The following is a 15385-nucleotide window of genomic DNA, read 5'->3' on the forward strand; positions in this document are numbered from 1 at the left end:
ATGTGTTCGTGTGTATATTTAAAAATGGATCTGACACAAAGCAAGAGGTGAGAGACGTCGCCTATATCCACTCACATTTGTTTCAATACATGTATGCATATTTAGTCTGGGTGACTTCAGTGAGAATATTATCCTACCTGTTTAAAGCTCAATTCACATAGTTTTATATAAACCTGTTTAGCCCATATCCCTCGGAAAAAAACGCTTAAATAACTACCCGAAATGAATCAGTTATAGCTCCTCAACCATAAGGCTTAGATGCATATATCCGGTCTCATTTGAAAGGTAAGAATGTAAGAAATATGAATCCATTGTTAGTAAAATAAACTATATTACCATGGAGATTACAATGGAGATGGAATAAAGCACAAAAATAAGATTTTTATCCTCGCCTAGTATAAAATCTTAATTTCAAAGGCAATGTCACCATTATAACAAAGATAATGATGCAACTGAATGTATTCTACTAGTCTTTACTACAACTGGGACTGTATATTTGATGAAAATACGCTAAAATACACCATTTATGATACAATTTATAAAGATATACTCAGGCGTTTTCCATGTTTTGGCCATAATGACTGTTAACATGTTGACTGGGATTTTTACTTCAAAACACTATTTATTTCCATATAGTCATGTTACAAATAACATCAATATGCCCAAAACATTGATATAGTAATAAACACAATAAATACTGATCAATATACATATATGACCAAAGAGATCCATGCTCTACAGCAGACAAATAGAGAAAGGAAGGGCCCACAGTGTTGTATGATATATCCATAGATATGTCTAAATGAGACCAAAAGAATGATGTCAGGCTCATTGGTGTCTCCATTCGGTGGCGGAATCAAAGTGCTACGAGCAAAAACTCCCCCTGAAACGAAACTAGACTCCTCAGGTATTCAAAATCGGTATGGCGTGCATATCTTCTATAAATAGATCATCTTCAATCGTGACTTTTTTGTAACTACGCCACAGGGTACGACTCGGTTCCATCCGGTACCAGGTCAGTCGGGCTTATGAGGTTTAAACACATCAGCCATATGATGATAATTGTTGCTCTGTGTCTGTTGTCACTTGTTTGCTAACATTTGATAATATAACAAGGTGATCATATGCCTGGATTGTGTCTGTGAGCTTGTTTTGCAGTTCATATTACACATTATAATGAGCAGTTACTTCATACATGTCAGTTTGCATCAGCTGTAGGTTTGTGCAGCCTCATCATGTGCTGATAAATGTGTTTGTTTTCCATACAAAGCTTTTCTGCGACTAAGCTCCTCAGTGCAGGTGGATGGGGGGGGATTCGTGCTAGAAGAGGGGAGAGGAAGAGGAGAGAGAAAAGGACGGGGAGGAGGGAGGAAAATTCCCATCTCCTTCTCCATTCAGTCTAAAGGTTAGGCCTAATGAGCTGTGGGCTTTGGTTAACAAAAACACTTGGAAGCTTGCTGTTGTTTAAAGGAGATATGGCGTTAAGAGGTGGAGAGTTCTCATGTAACTGTAATTAGCATATAATGCTAATTTCTTGTGGCTGTATATTCATCAGCTGTGTATAAGTGATCCATCTATAAATGATATACTTGAACATACAGCCATATACAATACCTACCTACTTTTGCATATGAACGTTTTGTATTTCATGTTTGTTTTTGTGTTTGTGTTTTCATCAATCCACTCCCCCAACCCGGTATGTAGAAGAAGAGCGGGACTCAGAGAAAAAAGGCAATTACGAATCCATCTGCTAATTCAGCACCACGGACAGCACCGTGGGTTTATCAATACACAGCACAGTTAGGCAGTGATATTTCAGAGCGATGGTCGGGGCCATAGATTCTAACCTGCACAAACTTCAGTCAGATAATGGATCATTGATTCAGGCGGACTAGACTAACATATTTAACTTCCACTCTGCCCCTACACCATCTCTGCTACTACGGGTCGGGGATGGAGAGGGCATGGCAGGTTAACAAGGGGGATGCATTTTGGTCATTTTGCCAACAAGTAGGATGGCATCCCCCCTCAAATTGCCTACGGAATATAATGTATGATTTATCAATACAGTATAAGGCCTATACAGACCATATACAAATCATAATCTACGAGTATTCTTGCATGAATTCTGCATAAAATGTGCAATCATTATCTTAAAAAAAATGGACAAATATGAATTGTTCATATACAATACAAAGTAGCCTATATAATTTAATAATGTGGGATTTGTATATTTTTTCATATGGAAAATACTCTATATGTGCACAAATATAGGCACTCAATGGCATGAAGAACACAGAAAAGGCTCTGGATCTGTAATATAACTGACCCACTTGGGAAGCCTGTTCCCCGTGGGTTCACATGATGTGACTTAGTTTACATTAGATTAGGACTGGGCGATATGGCCAAAATCTTCTATCACGATATAGGTCATTTCATATCTCAATAACACGTTTTCTGGTAATTCAATAAATAGTCTATATGAAATAACCACATGGTAAAGCCCATTTTTGTATGCTCCTGTGAATTGAATACTTGACAAATGAAAAGTATTTTCTCATTTTATGAAGAACTTTAGTGCACAATTATCAGATTTGTCTGAGAAATTTGAGTTAGTATGTGCTTGTTATTGTCAATTCAGATGACGTAATTGTGCATCAGGATATGATTTCATCATGACTTATCGCCCAGCCCGACATTAGATTAGTTTTATTCTGTCATAAAACAACATTCACTTAATGCTCTTGTCCTAAAGCAGCATTTTGTACCAAAACAGGCCAACTATATATGTAGCTGTTATAATAACTTTTGAATGCCATGATTAAAAACACACATGGGAGGTCCTCAACAACAAGCAACTGCATTATTTTATCAATTTAAATCTATGGATTCAAGTCATTTCGAGCGTTTCCTAAACTCTCACAACATCTTGTATGATGTCACAATTCTTGCTTCATCAGATGTTTCTGCCAGACAGTGAATTCTGCCTACAGGTGCTGCTAATGTGAGTCAGAGGCCCACGAGTCACGAGTGCTACGACAAACCACAATAGTCAGGTTGTCACAGTCTGCGCTGCTTCGGGCCGCATTGGCCGGCACCCATATCCTTTGTGACACCCCCCATCCTCTCGACTTGTCTCTTCTCTCCTCTGTCCTTCCTCTACTACACATCCACATGTAATCTGTGTGTTTGTTTCTCATTTCACAGCTCTATTACATTTTTTCTTATGCTGTTGTAGGTTAGAAAGTGTATGTTTTTCATGCATATATTATGGTGATTTCACACTTCTTAATTGTAAATGAATAAAAAAGGGGCAGCTTCTGAGTAGGATCTTGTGTCTCAATCTGTCAGTCCAACATCTGCCTTCCAGCTGCAACTTTTCTGTCCAATAAGGATGAAAGGCACTACTTTAAGCATGTAAAAAAAGAGCTAATCCATTTTCCTCTTGTTTTTTTAATGTATGGAAATGATTTTTGGGAGGTGAAGCCATTTTTTAATCCGCGCTCTGCTGTTGGCCGCACCAATTGAATATCAATTTTCAGGGAGAAAGTCAGAGTCAGACACTCCATCCACAAAGCAAACTTGCTTCTCAAAATCAGAAGCTCTCCTGTCACTCTAGTAAAGCCTGTTTTTCAAGGTGAGAGAGCAGCAACAGTCGGGATGTAAATACAACAGCCTGTGCTAACTAGACGAGGCCGGTGCCAGAAGCGTCTCTGCTTGCCTGTCCTTGCCTCTCTTGTCTCAGCGCTGGCACACAAGATGTCTTGGCTTCCCACCCCCCTCACCCTCCCTTCTTGGCGCTAAAGGCTCAGTGGCTAAAATGTGGCCCTTGCTAAGCATGCAAGCACCAGTAAATTAGAAAGGGGATAATTGGAAATCATTCTGGAGTGGAGCTGGAAGGCGAGCTGTGTAAAAAGGAAGAGAAGAGGCCGTTCGCAGTGTCTGAGGACAGTTCATTTCAATCATAGCGATTTCTCAAACAATGGTAAACCGCTTCTCACAGCTTGAACAAGGTCCTGGATTGGTGTAAATAGGGCATTTACCCCTGTGTGTGCAATAATTTAAGCAAAATATGAATATCACATGTACAGTACAGTGTTAACACTGCCAGATAAACTCCTTCTAAAAACAGACAGACCAAAGCATTGCACCCTCACACACAAAAAAAACACCTTAATGTCTAAAAATACCATCTATTTCAAGCCTTCCAAGGTGGCCGTGTGGGGAGGACTCAGTGGGTTGCCTGGTGCAACAGAAAGACCCTTTTAACGGAGGAAATATGAAAGTGGCAATACAAAAAAAGCCTGGAGAGAGAGAGAGAGAGGGAGAGAGAGAGAGCTGCCCTGCAGTAGCTTGTGTTCTCCCCTTTGTGGCTCTTTCGTGGCTGTGACTATTTTTGTACACTTCCGCCTCCTGGGCAAGTGATGGCAAAGCTGTGAGGCAACTGGACTGTACAGGGCCAGATACAGACTATAACCTGGATTACACACAGACAGGAATCAAAACTACAGTAGCCAACAGATTCATATCACAATTGGGTTGTATACGCGTGATGTGACAGATTATGTAAGGAAGAGAAAGCGCGATAGGGCCTTGACTGTATATGTGTGTGTATGGCAAGTCAGATGATACCAAAGGCTCTACATATGCATATATTGTATGTATGGCCATGTGGCATGCCTTTATCTGCCAGTGCAGACTCAGGAGGGTTCAGACTGTGGGAGGGTATTGTTATTCTGTGGGCACCACCACAGAATAACAATGAGGGAGGAAGACACAGGAAACACCACGTACTGTAGTGAGTGGGCGTTAGGATGTCAAGCTTCACAGACGGGAGGATGAGCAAGACACGGGCCTACCGACAAAAACATGCATTTTTTCCACTGGCGAACACACCTAACCTTAACTCTAACCATTGTGTGCCTTAACCCAACCCGTAACCTATGCATAGCTCCAACGTTTCCCAAGTAGGGAATGTAGGGATGCCAATTTAGAATTTTTTTCTGACCGACAGCGACCCTCGTTAACCGATCATTAACCGTTAACCGACTATTAGTGCGTTGCATGCAGAGTTGCTGTGGTTGTAGTGCCTAACAAGCCGCCCGGCTGCAACGATAAGCCGATGCACAACCAGGTTAAATCCATCATTTATGACCAGCTGCAGTGTTTGCACAGGACAGACAACTGAGTCCCCAGTTCACCCATCAAGGGAGAGTTAGCAGCCACTTTGCCAGTAAGTCTCCACCGCATCAATTGGTTTAGCTGCGAGGTTGTCAGCTGTGTGTATGCCTGGCGTACTCTGTCAGCCCGGCGTAACGTTAGCAAGTGTCCGAAAGACCATTTTCAGTCTACACCGGGTGCTGACGATAGCTTCATATTTGCCATATACAGACATGAAAGTATATCAATCATCTCATGTCACTCTCGCCAAGAAAGCACATAAGCATATTTCACGAAATGTCGAATACACCTTTAAATAAAAAAATATTTTGGGCTTTATGTTTTCACTTTGAATGGAGCCAAATGTGGATGAATGTGATGTCAGTCTTCTAACTGGACAGCAGAAATGTTGGATTATTCCTTTACAGCGTTCAACGGCTAGGATGCCCCCTTTTCCACAGCCTTACAGTGTTTAATAATTAAGGCCAGGGAGACCATTTGATATATTAGAGCAAAGCACAATCTTCTGGTGAGTAAAACACTTTGTCAGCTGTATACCTGTAGTGATGTAGTGGTAAATATAAATGTGCGTAAACTATAAACTGACAATCAAACGTCATTATAAACGATTTGGAGATAGGTGACGCAGGATGTAGCTCGCAGCCTCCTCTCTTAGCTCTTCCCCTTTGTGCTTGTTAGCAAAGTGGTGCCTCTCCCATTTTACGTAAGACTCCTCCGACGAGCACACTCATTACTGATAAGGGCAACATGACATGGAGCCCGAGCTACAGTAACGTCGCCGCTGCGCAGCACTAGACGCACACACATCTGCAGACTTTTCCCTACATCAAAGGGGGAGCGACAGTGAGAAAAAAGGCAAAGGGATAGCACCACTGAGGGAGAGTCTGACACAGAGAAAACACTGTGTTTAAGAGGAGGATAAGCACCAAAAAACCACTGGTATTAAGTGTGTCTCCATGAGGCCTTATTAAGATTAACGGATACAGAGAGAGAAGGCATGAAACAGGAAGGATGGAGAGAAAGAGAGAAGCCATGAAGGTGAGTGCTTTTCCTTCCGGGGTGCCTATTTTCACGACTCGTATTGATGAGGATTACGCACAGGCACTTGCGTCAAGGATCAAGCCTCGATAGAAATGACCGGCTTCCCGTTGCCCTTTAAATCCTTTTAAGAAACGGAGATTACGCCTACACACACACGCATGATGACACATATGGTCATGCACTCTCAATCTTTACTATTTCAATGGAAAAAACATAGAACTTTAGCTAAATAGATCCCCGAAAAAAGCCCATATTGAAGTGATGAAAGTCATTAAAACAGTATGCAAGCTCACGCCAGCCTGCCCAGTCTCAGTCACACCCAACTAACTCAACAAATAAAAGCCTAGTACACACACACACACACACACACATGTACACACACTCTGACCCACTCTCATGCGTCAGCAAGTGAACCCCTACTGACAGCCAACATTATGACAACGAATGACACAGAAGCGAGGCACAGTACGTAGGGGGGTAGATGACTCAACCAAGGTGTTGTGTATGTCTCCTACAGCAAATACTCCTCAAGGTACTGCTGCTTTAAGATTTAACTCATTCCATCTAATCAATGCTAGTTCAATCGAATCAAATTACTATTATTAGCCTAGATGAGTCAAAAATGATTCATTCCTCTTGTAGCAACATCATTCTTAAAAACAAAAGCTGAGCTGACGGTTCTGGCTTTGAAGAGAAGATGGTGTTGGAAAAGGACTGATCTATATCCAAGTAGAGCATCAGTGGCCTGGATGCCCATCTCTCCAGCTTGATTACATTTTTCCTCATGTTTGGCCTCAATTAGGAGATTGTGCGGTTCAGCGCCTCATTATCCCGGCAAGCGTGTGCAATTAAGAGCTGCAAGAAAAAGGACAAGAAAACTTAAAAAGAAGTCTTTAACGGTGCCGTCACGACTGTAAACAAATGGCGGCCATGTTGTTTTGGAATGCTACTGTAGCAGTGGGGTGGAGGACAATTTCATTAATAATGTTGAACATGCATTACTGTATTTCATAGCAAAATATAGTGGCAAATTCATGCTTTCCGCATCCGCCGTGTCCGCGAGATTCCGCTTTGGTCTGTGTGACGTAAATGTCTTCATCCACCCATGTCCGCGCGGACCCTATGTGGATATCCGCTCGCAGCCCAAAATTTGTGACCGCGTTGCAAGCACGCCGACTGCCCCGTGCTCCACTTTCGTTCCACACTCCATCCAGTTGGTGGCGAATGCACCTCTAGCTGGTTTGCCAAGAAGAAGATAACAAAATGGATGCTTGTTTTGAAAAAAGGTTGTGCGAGGAGATCCGCCATTACTCACATTTATATAATTTGTCTTTAAAAGGAATACAAAGACAGCCAAATGGAGTTGAACACCTCGCACACAACATTATAGTGCGTTACCGTCCATACCATGGAGTGTGGATCAAGAAATGCGTATGCATGAAACACCAGAACGCCGCGGACCCTCAATCGTAGTATGAATGGAACCACGTGCGCCGTGTCCGTGTGACCGGTACCAGTCCGCAGCTGTCCACGGATGCAGAACACGGAAAGTATGTCCGAGACTTAAATACTCCGATATGAGAGTAAATTTTATATTTTTGTGATAACACAACTACAAAAGGAGCATGGGTCATTCTAGCTTTTCAATTTGCAGGATATATACTATACTGGCATGTCAAACAGTACGGAAAATATGAAGGTACAACAGCCGGTTTGCTTCGTATTGATCTTCTCATCTAACTCTATTTAAGACAAGGAATAAGCATAATTCCTAAAATATCTAATGATTCCTTTGAAAGGTCAGACTGCATTGCACTGACATGCAAAAATGTTTTTATTCATACATTTTGTGGGCTTCACCTTCATATAGAGTATGAGTAACAGAAAGTAAAGGAAAGGATATATATCTTAGAATTATTTAGATTTAATTTTTTACAAAAGTTGATTTTCCATGAGAATTTAGCATTTCCTGTACCTAAGTAGCACGTGGAGTCCGTTTCCAGCTTAGTTCCAAAAGACTTCCTTAGCGAGCCAAAAATACACAGCAGATAACTAAAGACACAGTTAAACCACAAGCTAAGAAAGTAGTTGACACGTGACGCCGTGTTGAGCTGCTGGTTGACACACACACGTGATTGTGCCCTGACTCGCATGATGACCATGTCAAGAGGACATAATCAAATATCGTACTGTTAAGTGGCTTAATTTAACCACGCATTGCTTATAATTATCAATGATTATGAGTGGCATATAGGCAACAACTAAGATACTTCATATGGAGCATTAAGTGGGTGTAGCATATGTCAATATGTTTTGCATACATGCTGAGAAACCACTCAACCGAAAGCACTTTTTTTGGCCTCTATTCCTATAATATACTGATCCTACACCACAGAGTACCATCTGCTCTGTGGAACCCAACGCAGTCTTGTGATGTTTCTCCCATACGAGACGAGACGAAACACCACGGTAACACCAGCAAACCAGTCCCCACACCTCGGGAGAGAAGCAGGCCAAAAGTGTTTGGTTTCCACGTCATCAAGTAGGCAAAGCTACGGCAATGAATGGACTCATGTAGCTACAGAAACACACACACAAGCATCATGCAAATCATGCAAACCTGCATCGGACTTCACAATAAAAGAATTTTGAAAGAAATTTGTGCATTAGGGCCAAACTAGAACACGCAGACATGTTCACACAAACAAACATAGCTTACTGTACGCACACATGTGCTGCGTATTCAGTTTCAGAGTCAAGTGTCAATTGTTTCAAGTGCTCTTTGACGATGAGACGTCCATTTAAACAACCCAATTTATCTCTCTGGCCGACCTCTCCACTAAAGAAAGCTTGATCGTAGTGAGGCCGGTGTTTTAAAATGCAGCATAATCTGACCACATCCACTCATTCGGTGGTCAACTGTGTGCCATTACAGTCTATTTGGGGTTAAACTAATGTACTACTAATAACTTGCCATCCTCCTTTGCAAGATGCTGGTGGGGGAAAAACGCAGAGCTGCAAACTCCTGATGGTATCTTTACAGTGACCTATTTCAATGAAACATCTAGCGGATGTTTGCGTTCTATTTATACACGACAGATTGCATAAATTACTGGTAGGTGCAGTGTGTTGAAAGCACAGGACGCTGTAGGGGCTTATAAGAAAACTGTAGTTCTTACCTCGCCTAAATGGGGAGTCGGATTAAATCCACAAAGATTGCAAACTGTCTTCTTGCACTCGGTGCAGAAGCTGTAGTTGGGCGTGTCTGCCGAGCCGACGTTCAGCTCCACATTACAGAGAGGGCAGCTTCCCTTGGTTGTTGAGGCTGAGGCAGGTGCAGGTGCAGGTGCAGGTGCAGGTGCAGGTTTGGCCGCCGGCGTCTTCTCGTCCTGCTCCACAGAAAGGGTTCTGGGGGGTTTCTTGGACCTAGCAGGTGGGGTGTCGGGAGCAGAGTCCGAATCAGGAGGAGACCCAGGAGGAGAGAAGGGTGACTCAGGTGGCGAGCCGGGGTCAGAATCCAGAGGGAACCCGGGTGGAGAACCCGCTGCCTTCTCATCCTCCCCGGAGACAAGATTGGTGGCCGAACTCAAGAGTGACGATCCAAAGCTGAACATCTGAGAAGCAGAGGCGGGAGATTTCGCCGATTCTGTCAACCCTCCAAAACCTCCAAACAACTTCCCCGCCACTGACTCCTCCTGCTTCGGCGCGGTCTGCGCTTGAGGCTTCGACGATTCCATCAAACCGCCGAACCCGCCGAACAGTTTTCCCGTAACGGACTCGCCCGCAGCAGGTTTGGCCGAGTCCGTCAAGCCTCCCAGACTGATACCTCCCCCAAATCCCCCAAAAAAGCTGGACTCCTGTTTGGGTTTAGCCGGAGACTGCTGAGGACTGGACTTTGGCTGAATGGGGCGGCCTGTCTTGGGGTCGATTTTGGGGGATCCTCCCAATGAGGAGCCGGGGGAAAGCGGCCCAGGAGAGGTCGAACCTGGGGATTTCTGCCTCGGCGTGGTTGGCGGCGTTAACCCTGGGTCGGTGGTACTCTGCTGCTTTATCAGCAGCTTGCCAGGCTTGCCGGGCGCCTGTCTCTGGGGCGAGGGCGGGGCCGAGCCTTGTTTGGGCTTCGTCATGCCGGGGGGATCCATACCTCCCATCGCTCGCTGCATCTGGCAGTTCAGACATAGCCACTCTTTACCCTGTACATGAAACAAAACCAGGGTTAGATCTGACTGGAACTAATTCCCATACTGTTATGAGCACAGACATCAATGGCCTGTGTAATTACAGGATATACACAGGCAAGCATAACCAATTAAACCCCTAAAATAACCATTTTGTTTAGCTTAAAAAACAAAGACAAATTCACAGACGTGTCCACTAATTAGTGTTTCAAATGATGATGAATCCTGTTTTCCCTCGCCAAATTGCTTCTTATAATTAGCTTATTCAAATCTGGCAACAGTTACATAAATACTAATAAGTACATTTAAAAAAAAGACTTTATTTTCTAACTAAATTAGAATAAAATCCTGTTATTTGTACGCATAATTGTTTCAATTTAGCAACAACACAAAGTCTCTAAACCAGAGGAATATTTCCAACAAACTGTTAGCATAAAAAGGCAAATACTATTCATGTATCAATGATGTTTGTTCTTTCATGTGTTCATGAGGTACTGTCAATGTTAGCCCATTATAAACAGTTGCATTTCATTGTCTCTGTTCTGACCATACAGTATATCTCAACACCTGCTCCCAGAAAACGCCTGGCTACACCACAGTCCTCTTTGTTTAGTGTACAGGGTATCTCAGTTACCACTGTGTGCAAACCACAGACTTTAAAAGGTCCAATGTTGACAATCTGATCACTATCTAGAACAGAACAATGTGTGTATTTTTGCGTACTGTAACTGCACACAGCATTATATGTGTAGAGACATTATTTTGAATTCAAAATCAAAGACCTCCTGACGTGATTGATTGGCTAAAGACATGACTCCAACTTTGACCTGCATAATAATAAATCCCAAGAAGAGGCTCAAGCAGAAGGAACCCGTCACTCCGCTGTGCTGTGATCACGGCGCCAACAGCGTTTACCGTCCATGTATGACCGAGTGTCCTCACCGGCTGGCATGCTATCTTCCTGTGGCCATGACATGAGTCACCTTGATCAACATTTCCTGAGCCCATATGGTCCCTCTGTTCCTCAAATAATGATCCCCTCTTACGAGATGCACTCCCTTCGTCATTTATTGTTTGGTTTTGATTGTTGAAATCTTATTTGTTTTATTCATTTGAAACATGCCAATCTTCAATCATTTCTATTGTTTTTTGAGTATTTCCTCTCTCTGTATCACAACTAGTGCTGCAACTAACGATTATTTCCATTGTTGATTAACCTGTCAATTATTTTCTTGATTAATCGATTAGTTGTTTTGTCTATAAAATGTCAGAAAATGGTGAAAAATGTTTATCAGTGTTCGTCAAAGCCCAAGATGACAAATGTATATTCACATTTAAGAAGCTGGAATCAGAGAATTTTTTTTCTTTTCTTAAAAATGACTCAACCTGATTTGCAGATTAATTTAATAACTTACAACTAAACGATTAATCCATTAATTGTTGCAGCTCTCTAATCACAAAGTGATTTTATGATGTTGATTAAACTCTGACTTTTTTGCAAGAAAAACTATATTTTAGTCTGAATAGTAAATCATCTTTTAGGATTACATTTGTGCAGTGTAATGTGGAGCAAACTGAATGGATAACTTTGAGATTTCACACACAGACAATTGAATAATGTGTGACCTTTCCCATCCCCTGCCATCAATAATATGGACGGTCTTGAGTATTATTAGATAAATGCCAGTATACCCGGCATTAGACTGGAAATGTGTTTTACCATTTGATATTTATCATTTGGAAAACTGACAGCTACACATACAAAATGTTTACATCAATGTAAGTCATTACAGGAACGTATTGAAGAAAAAGAAAATAAAGTAATCAGTGTCTTACCGCTGAGTCTGGGGGGCTGAACCCACAGAGGCTGCAGACCTGGTTCTTACACTCAGTACAGTTATCGTAATTAGGCGGGTCCTTAGACCCAATATTCAGCTGGGTGGTCTTACAGAGTGGACAGAGTCCACCTCCAGGCTTTCCAGCCCCCTGCTGACCAGGAGGCCCTCCAGGATGAGCCCCGGGGCCTGGTGGCCCTTGCTGTTTGGGTCCAGGCTTCCCAGGTCCTTGTTGCTGGGGAGGGCCACCCTGTTTGGCGCCTTGACCTGGTTGTCCTTGACCTGGTTTGGGGGCCTGTTGCCCTGGGGGTGCTTGGCCTGGTGGACCCTGACCTTGCCTGGGGGCCTGCCCAGGGGGTCCTTGGCCAGGAGGACCCTGGCCGGGTTTGGGCCCCTGGCCTGGTGGTCCCTGTCCTTGTCTGGGGGCCTGCCCAGGGGGTCCTTGACCAGGAGGACCCTGGCCTGGTGGTCCCTGTCCTTGCCTGGGTCCCTGCCCAGGAGGTCCTTGACCAGGAGGACCCTGGCCTGGTGGTCCCTGTCCTTGCCTGGGTCCCTGCCCAGGAGGTCCTTGGCCAGGAGGACCTTGGCCGGGTTTGGGCCCCTGGCCTGGTGGACCCTGACCTTGCCTGGGTCCCTGCCCAGGAGGTCCTTGACCAGGAGGACCCTGGCCTGATTTGGGTCCCTGGCCTGGTGGTCCCTGACCCTGCCTGGGTCCCTGCCCAGGGGGTCCTTGCCCTGGCTTTGGCCCCTGTCCAGGAGGGCCCTGACCCTGTTTCTGAGGTCCTCCCTGTTGTGGCCCCTTTGGACCCGGCCCTTGCTGAGGGCCCTTGCCCGGTGACTTTCCTCCCTGCTTGGACTCAGGTGTTGCAGCTCCGTCTCCCTCCTCCTCGTCCCCAAAGAGTCCAAACTTGGGGATGTTGACGTTGTCGCCCATGGAGGAGATGGAGGAGGAGACGGAGGAGGTCATGGCGCTGAGCGGGTTGGCCCCGCTGAGGAAGCTGGAGCCAAACATGCCGGATGACTTGGTCTCTGGGTCTTTTGGCTCCTGCCGGAATCTGGATTCGAAAAGGCTGAGTGACGAGGGGCTGCGGCCCGGCGTGAGCTTGCCAGGAGGACCCTGGTTGAAGGCGTCTACAGTGCGACTCTTACTGAGACCTGTAGGGCCCCTGGAGGCCCCTACCTGCTGGGACCGCTGGTGGGTATCAGATACTGATGGTCTGAAAAACAGAATAAACAGAGATGATTTTGTTAACACTTCTTTTATTGTTGATTTGCGTTTACTTTGGCCAAGTGAGAACATTTTAAAAGTCCACACCGACTCTCAGCTGACCCAGTGCCAAAATAAAAACAACAGACCCAACTATTAATGAGAGTAATGAAAACCATTATCCCTTTCCAATACTGTTATTCCATCTCAAACAATATTGCGTAGGATGTTTACTAACTCCTCTGCCTCTGCTGTAGCTTCACAGTGCTAAGTTAAGACCATAGAACTAGCTCTTTGTTAATCTCAGGCCCCTTTCAACACATCAGCGAACACAGAATGTGTAGCTATAGCAGCCCCGGGGTAAAGCTGACAGGGAAGTGAATGCCGCTGAATGACACAGAGTGTAGATCGTAGAGATAGAAAAGGGAAATGCTCGCCTCCGCCGGGGTAAGCTGAGACATCTTTGTTAGCTCAGGCTGAGAGTGCAACGTACACAACCTACGCACACTGCTAAGCACAAGCGTGAAAGTCAGGGGGATGCTTAGAGAAATGCATCAATGGCCTAACGGGCTTTGTTATTGTATGACGATGCGTGTATGCAAAAAACAGACTAGTGGATTCTTAGGGCTGCTGTTTTGAAAGTCCCTGCTGCTGCCATTTGGTCTGAAATAAATTACATTACCAGGCAATAAAGTTTAATGCTGTAATGAATACAGCATTTGATTATTTATTTTTTACAGTGTGCACTGAGTAATACAAGACTTTGCATGGTAGGAGCCTGGCAAACATTGTTAAGTAGTGATGTTGCAATGGCCAATCCACTGCAGCGTGTATTTCAGCACCACGGACAGCGACCAGACTCCAACAAGGATGCCTCAACGACAGAAAATGAAATCCTTTTACTTTTATCCATCCATTATCTGCAACCGCTTATCCTATTCAGGGTCTAGGAACCGATCCCAGATCTCCAGACTATCACAGGGCTGACACATGGAGACAGACGTGCTCGCATTCACACCTACGGGGGAATTTAGAGTCAACAATTAAACCTAACCTGGATGTGTTGTGGGACTGTGGGAGGAAACCTGAGTAACCTGGAGAAAACCCACGCAAACACACAGAAGGGCAAATCCCACTTTTAAATACATGCAAAAAAAAAATCAGAAAGCAGCAGGAGGGAAGCCTACAGTGATGACATTAACGCTGCTGTTCTATTTATAGTCATATTAATATTGATGCACCCCTCCCCCTCATCTCTAGCTTAAGATATAAATAACATTTCTCCCCCCAAATTGGAGCCAATTAGCAGCACATGCATATGCAATTTTATCAGGAATATTTCACTATTATATGAGTAACATTTATTGTTTTCATTGGCAGCTTTCTACATCCTCCTCTACAGTATTTTCCCACACAACTGATTAAACTCTAATCCGGCTAAAAAAGATCTAATTGGGAATATTATTATAGAGGTGGATACACAGCTGATAATAAAGGTTTGGTGTTAAAGCATCACTCTGAGATAAAAAAAAAAAAAAAAAAAACACTGGGCACGACCAGATTTTCCCTACCCAGCAGGCATTTCGAAAATTTCGCACAAATACAGGAGGTGTGTCTCCTTACTCTGTGATCTCACACAAGAGTCAAACCATTCACCATTTTCAGACTAAATTCCACACATTACATCTTAGAAAATCATCATATAGGGAGCAGATAAAAGGACATTTTGTGTACTCATGTAAAAAAAACAGCAGATGCCCAGACAATGTTAGAGCTGTATTATATTTTCTTTCTGTTATGCACATTATTAGATGTTAATGATAACCCATTACAGAGGGGCTCTAAGAATAGATTCATTTCTTGGTGCGGTTGGGAGGATCAAAAATGGGCGTGAACACAGCATCCTTCTTCCCAAATGATGCTTCACACAACAACACATCCAT

At 43.8% G+C, this 15385-nt stretch overlaps 1 protein-coding gene across 6 annotated transcripts in view; it reads right to left on the reverse strand.

The window, feature by feature from the left end:
- Nucleotides 1-15385, reverse strand: part of pcloa (piccolo presynaptic cytomatrix protein a) — a 72826-nt gene that overhangs the window by 48856 nt on the left and 8585 nt on the right. For all 6 annotated transcript variants that reach the window (XM_074626095.1, XM_074626093.1, XM_074626092.1 and 3 more), the window contains exons 2-3: nt 12237-13452; nt 9402-10415 (exon numbers count right to left, since the gene is read on the reverse strand). In XM_074626095.1, the coding sequence (XP_074482196.1) occupies nt 9402-10415; nt 12237-13247 (2025 nt within the window). In that variant the 5' untranslated portion in view covers nt 13248-13452. The remainder of the gene's footprint in view (nt 1-9401; nt 10416-12236; nt 13453-15385) is intronic.

This window comes from Sebastes fasciatus, chromosome 23 (assembly GCF_043250625.1).
Source record: "Sebastes fasciatus isolate fSebFas1 chromosome 23, fSebFas1.pri, whole genome shotgun sequence".
Taxonomy (NCBI): Eukaryota; Metazoa; Chordata; class Actinopteri; order Perciformes; family Sebastidae; genus Sebastes; species Sebastes fasciatus.